General features: G+C 36.8%; 1 protein-coding gene across 1 annotated transcript; it reads left to right on the forward strand.

The window, feature by feature from the left end:
• The first annotated feature begins 394 nt into the window (after positions 1–394).
• On the forward strand, positions 395–2657 carry LOC127788880 (probable 2-oxoglutarate-dependent dioxygenase SLC1). The gene is made up of 5 exons (XM_052317539.1): positions 395–726; positions 855–1156; positions 1364–1611; positions 1731–2094; positions 2231–2657. The coding sequence occupies exons 2-5, from the start codon at positions 890–892 to the stop codon at positions 2474–2476; spliced, it is 1125 nt and encodes a 374-aa protein (XP_052173499.1). The 5' UTR covers positions 395–726; positions 855–889; the 3' UTR covers positions 2477–2657.
• Positions 2658–6814: the final 4157 nt, after the last annotated feature.

A 6814-nucleotide genomic window follows, 5' to 3' on the forward strand; every position in this document is an offset into this window, starting at 1 on the left:
ATTTCCTAACATTATTCATAAAACTATCTACAAAAACGACTTATGCCTCTGCTGTTTTGGTTCATTAAGAATGCGGGATCTGAAAATTAAATTGAAAGAGACGCCAGTCAGGATAAGATCATGGAAAGCTAAGGTCAGCCATGGCATCCTACGTACCCACTAATGAATCCCAGAAAGCGAAGCGGAAACATCCTTGATGCATCTCTAGATCGATATGTGTCTACAACATGAGAGAGAGAGAGAGAGAGAGAGAGATTAGAGATAGACGGAAAGCTAAGGTCAGCCATGGCATCCTGTATACCCACTAAAAAATCCCAGAAAGGGAAGCGGAAAGATCTATGATGCATCTCTAGATCGATATGTATCTACAATATGAGAGAGAGAGAAAAAGGGGGGGGGGGGTGTTGTAGGTAGGGCCAACTGGGAAGAAGACAAATTGGAGTACTGTGTCTATATATATATATTTATGTATATATATATCGTCCCTACAAGATCAGAGCAGACCTAGCTACTAGTGATGTAACTGCGCATCGTTAACGGTTTTGCTTCTCTGTTGAACCCTGGAGTCCTCCGATTTCATAAATCAGAAGCTGTTTTCTGGATATGATCTCCTCCCTATAAATACTCCACAATCCACTCGTCATAAGCCCTCAGTAACTAATTCATCCTCCAATTCTTAGTTATCCAGCTCTGCAACTTCGGTTCTTCTCACAAATAAAGCTCAAGGTTATATATTCAAATATTAATTAATTTCAAGCTACCCTTATGAACAGCATTAAACATCGATGTTGTCTTCTTCTTTTTTTTGGGCTGGGAATGTTGTCTTCTTGATGTTGTCTTGTTGTTGTTTGCAGGTTCTTGTTCATATATATATATACTATAGGCTGAAATGGTAATGAAGATTAGGAAGGAGGATTATGCGGCTTCGTTAGAGAGCGAGTATCAGAAAGGCGTCATGCATTTGTCTGAAACTGGCATTGCCAAGCTCCCCAAAAAGTACGTATTGCCGGCTTCTGAGCGTCCCAACGATATCGTGGATCAACAAGCCTCTAACCTTAAGCTTCCCGTCATCGATTTCGCCGAACTCCACGGTCCCAACCGCCCCCAAGTCCTCAAATCCCTCGCCAATGCTTGTGAGCATTACGGGTTTTTTCAGGTTTGGCATCACATATATTGATATATATATATATATATATATAAATCATTCTTCTGGTAACCATTTTGGCTTGTTTATTAATTCGACGAAATATGCTTCGTTGCACTTGATATTTAGCAATGAAAACAGAAGTTTTAGTGACAAGTATATCAAATTTCTTGTAGTGATATTAATTGATCATAGGTTAATTTCCTTGGATTTTTGCAGCTTGTCAACCATGGCATCTCCGGCAGCGTTATAAGGAACATGATGGACGTCAGCCGAAGATTCTTCGACCTCCCGTTCGAGGAAAGGCACAAGTACATGAACCCTAACATGTACTCTCCTGTTAGATACGGCACCAGCTTCAACCAGACAAAAGATGGCGTCTTTTACTGGAGAGACTTCTTGAAGTTAATGTGCTATCCTTCATCAGAAATGCTTCCTCATTGGCCTTCTTCTCCCTCAGACTTTAGGTATATAATTTAATTAATCAACTAATATGTCACACTATTCTATATATATATATATATAGACATAATATCGATCCTTCCAAACTTTGATTGGTTAATCTAATCATAGGCTAGTGAAACAGGAATTTGGCGGTTACCTACGCGAATGAGAACAAGTGTTTGTTCCTCAAGCTAATGGAAGCAATCGTAGAGAGCCTTCGATTAGGTAACGAGAAGAAGACGACAGAAGATGACGATGGAGATGAAGAGGAGGATAATATTTTACGAGAACTGGAGGATGGGAGCCAGCTAATGGTTGTCAACTGTTACCCGCCATGCCCGGAGCCCCAGTTGACACTGGGAATGCCGCCTCACTCTGATTATGGTTTCCTCACTCTGCTTCTTCAAGATCAGGTTGAAGGTCTTCAGATTCACTTCGAGGGAAAATGGGTTACAATTGCACCAAACCCTAATTCTTTGGTTATCAACGTTGGTGATCATCTGGAGGTATATATACTAATTAAATTAAGGTTTCAAATTAACTTTCGAACAACAATATTATTAACTCTAATGATCTAATTGCTTATACTAATTAATGCAAGTGTTTGAATTGGGACTGACTAATAATGTGATGACTTGACAGATATTTAGCAATGGGAGGTACAAGAGCGCGTTGCATAGAGTGATGGTGAATTCTATCAAGCCTCGGATTTCCCTGGCTTCTTTGCTTACGGTTCCTTCGGAAACCGTGATCCGGCCATGGCGGAAGCTCGTCGACGAAGCGAATCCGAGGCGATATATGGACACTGATTTTGCTACTTTCCTCAAGTACGTTTCATCTCGTGAGCCCAAGAAGAAGAACTTTCTGGAATCAAGGAAGTTGACATGATGAATATGTTTTGAGCAGGAAATTGAAGAAAAGGAAGACAAGACGACTTGTGTATTTTGTCTTTTGTAGAACTAATTAATCAATTAATTAGTTATTGTTTATCATGTTGGATTGAAATATATATATATGTATAAGAAGATTAACTAATTAATTAATAAATTGGCTCATGCCATACATGTCATGTCCTGGAAGCTAGCTACAGAGCCTGCTTATTAATTATATCATTAATTAATTGCGGCATATATAATTGTATTGAGTTAAAAGCTTGGTGGGTCAAGAATTTGAGCAAAGGGGAGACGGACGGACAAAAACTATTGCATTTTTATTAATTAATTAATTAATTCAGACCTAGCAAAGCTAGCTAGGTTGCTACATTAAAAGTGGCATTCGGCATATCTATTTCATGATAACGTTTAACATATATGTATTTGCTAGCTGGAGATCACCCACAAGCACTAGGTTGAGATATTGCTAGAAACATTGTGATCTACTTTTCCACTTTATCTTTTTTCTTTTTGGGTTTTCATTGTCCTGAGGACAAGATGAGAAATTTTATGCGTTACAGGTAATTATATAAATATATATAAAGTTTTATCCTTTCCATTAGAATTTTTAACGCAAAATATATTTATTGAGATGACTGTCCTTATGCGACTCTTGGTATTCTTGCTCTTGATTATGCCAGAGAACGTAAATCACAAGTTGAGCATTTGACTCTTGCACAAGACGAAAATCGAATTTGCAACCCACTAAATTGATACTAACATATTATTGTTTATTCGACCGCTCAATCTATATCTTAAGAACAAAATAAATTCATGATGGATAGGAATTATAGTCACACGCATACATGGTAATAATCTTCATATAACTTAAAACCATGTAATAGAGTGATGGGCTTAGGATCAATTTCATTAATTGCTATGACATAATTCTACATGATAGTATATAGAGGATGTTTGCCTTGCCAATTTGACCGCTTGTAAGTTCTATTTTTAGTTTATAAGTTGTATAACTTATTTAGTTATGTATTTGTTAAAATATAAGAATTAAAGATGTCGAGCTTATAAGTTATTTTAACAGTGCTTGGGATAAACTATCTCTCAAACTTTTTTAAATAAACTCTTGATAACTTATTTCGTTGATCAAATAAATGACAAATTTGTCTTTAAACAAAATGTTGAAAATGGAGTTAATATATTAAAGATTCAATGACTCCAAGGCACATAACGACACTATCTTTTAAGAGAAGTTTCTCCCTATGTCTATATTGTTAGTATATTGTCATTAACGATTTAAGAGAGAATCTCTCTCAAGATACAATGAAGTTCCACGTTTGATTCAAACTGTGACGAGTTCGATCAAATTGAAGTGAAACTTGGTTATAGGAAATCTGATGATACTGAATGAATGAATAGGATATGAGACGTTGTTTTTGGATCATTGCAAACGACAAAAATAAACAGATTATATAGATGATAGATGTCTGTTTAGAAGAGGTGTATCTCTTCAATTATAAAAATAAAGATGTGTTTGGTTAATTTGAACATCACAACTTTTAGATATAACATAACCTATTAGTAATTAATTAATCACTAACCAATCCTCATATCTAAATTTTGTTTACCCCGTGAGGGGGCGCTGCCCCCTCGACCGCCGTCGCGAAGCAACAAACACAAATCAAGGTGACAAGTCATTTGCAAAGACAAACATGGAAATAAATATGAAAAAATATCTAACACAAAATACATATTTCCAACATCTATCTTTCTTCATCCCTCTGCCTTCTTTATCATTACTGCCTCTAGATCCATCTCCATCGGACGTCGCCTCCTCCATGTCTGTCACTGTCATCCACCTTTATGTCCATTGTCGTTGTCCGTCATCCACCATTTGCGTCCATCTTCTCCTCTATCGCCGTCTCCTCTCACCATTGTCTTCGCTCCCATCTTATCCTTCGTTCGCTATAAATATGTATATATATAATATATATTTCATGTATATACATATATACACTACAGGAAAATGGGGTATTGCCGGCGAATTTTTTCCGGCGGTTTAAAGAAGTGTCGGGAATACACCAAAATCCCCGACAATTTCCACAATCGCCGGTAATGAGTACACATCCCGGCGGTTTTTATAAACCGCCGGTGATATTGACTATCCCCGGCGGTTTTTGAAACCGCCAGGGATATGATTTAATATAGCACCGCGAAAATTAACCCCTCCCTCGCGCCCCCGCCCAAATCTTCCTCTCATCCCCTTATCTTCTAAAATCCCCCCCTGCAAACCCTAGAACCCTCTCTCGCTCGGGCCTCGCCGTGGCTCTCTCGCTCGCTCACTCGCCCTCGCTCTCGCCGCTGAGTCGCTGCCTCTCTCTCCCTCGCCCTCGCTCTCGCTCGCCCACTCTCAGTCGCGCGCTCTCGCCCTCTTCGTCTCTATCTCTGTCTTTGTCGCTCGCCCTCAATCGCTCTTGCCCTCGCTTGCTTTCGCCTTCGCCCTCAAAAAAGGTTAGCCTCGAAGCTTCTGCTTTGATTTGGATTGACGAACAGAGCCCCTGAATCTGTTCGTCAATCCAAATCCAAATCCCCTCAATTACTCACAATTGTTGTTTGCATATATCTGATATTTACTGATGTATGTGCTCTCAAATTTTAAAAATGATTGGTGACTACCTTTCTTTGTTGATGGACAGCAACTATAGCTTAATATTTCATTACTTGCCCATGACTAGTATATAAAAATGTAAAATAAAAATACTTGAAATTAGATTAAAGATTGAATGCCCTGATCTTTGAGTAGTCCTTCCCATAAAAGATACCATTCGTTTTGGTTAATCAATCAATCAATGAAATGAAATGCTTAGTTGCTGCATTAGGAAGCAAAAAGAAAAATGTTGGTTCATATATATATCCAAATACTATTTGAATATATAAACACTAAACATTTTGACCATGTTGCATTTGGATTGAGAAATTTCAAATGACCATATTTGATTCTGTCATTTTGAAATACTTGCATTTCAAATCCTGGATTTGGACCCAAATACAAATGCTTCCAACAATTATATAACCAAACAATGTATTTGGAATTTTTCAAATTCCAAATGATGAAGTCATGAACCTATCCATACGCAACCTTAAGGAAATACATGACAAATTTAGAAAACTAGGCCTTTTGTTGAACAAAGAAAACATTTATAGAATGATTCAAATTCAAAACAAAATATATTGTCAACTGAAAGTGACATGCACTTATTAACAGGACAAGCTTCTACAAAAAAAACTGACCACCTTGGTCACTTGCTTAGATTTCCACTTCTACTTGTATCTGAATTTTATGGTTTTATGCATTGAACTTATGTGCATTTAGGCATGCAAATTCATGGAATTTGAGCATGTGAATGTACATAAGTGATAGCATCAAGGAATTTGAGTGCATGAATGAATATAAGTTAGAGGGTGTTTGGCTAAGCTTAGAACTTCAAAGCTATAGATCAGCTTTTCTAAAAAGGTTACCTATTTTGGCTAGGCTCCAATAGCGAAAAGCTCTACCTAGCTTAAAAGCCTTTACACCAACGTTTGTAAAAAGTATGGGGGGACAACTTTTTCTTTTGTGCATGTGATAGGTATTTACAATTTTAACTGGTGTCTCTCATCCTGTTTCTTGTTGGCTCCAAAAAAAATCAAAATTATGTTGCTTGAAAGAAATGGTTTTGTCTCGTTGTCATGCAAAATTCATATCAAAAGATACCAAATTAATATGAAAAAATTAGTGAATTTGTTATCATTCTCATGGATACTCATGATATTATATACTAAGTAATTCTTATTATTCTGTATGATATGACAGATTAGTGAATTTGTACACTTGATGAATAGACGAATACCTCGCCACATTATTACTGACCAAGTCTGTAGGGGGAGTAGAGCTAAGTAATGAATTTGTTGAAATTAGTATTCAGAAAGTACTGAAACCTTTATATCCATTGTCTCGACAATTTTCTGGGATGCGTGTCTTGAGGGATGCTAATAACAGTAAAACTACGATACCATGGAGGGTCTCAGATGTAAGTGTTTTTGTATATAGTTGTTATGCAATTTTGAACATGTTTTATGCAATTTCATAGTTAATGTACATATTTATAGATCTATTGTTTTTCAATGCAGATTGAAAAAATATGATATGCAATTTTGGTTGAAGCAGCATGGTGGTAATCAAGGGTTATCTGAGGTCACTTGGATGTGTTTTAGTTTAGGGTTGATTTGTATGTGTAAAAATGATATTGTGTAATGAGATGAGACAAGATTGATCTTTTAAAATTGTAATGGTATTTAA

This window comes from Diospyros lotus, chromosome 13 (genome assembly GCF_014633365.1).
Source record: "Diospyros lotus cultivar Yz01 chromosome 13, ASM1463336v1, whole genome shotgun sequence".
Classification (NCBI taxonomy): Eukaryota; Viridiplantae; Streptophyta; class Magnoliopsida; order Ericales; family Ebenaceae; genus Diospyros; species Diospyros lotus.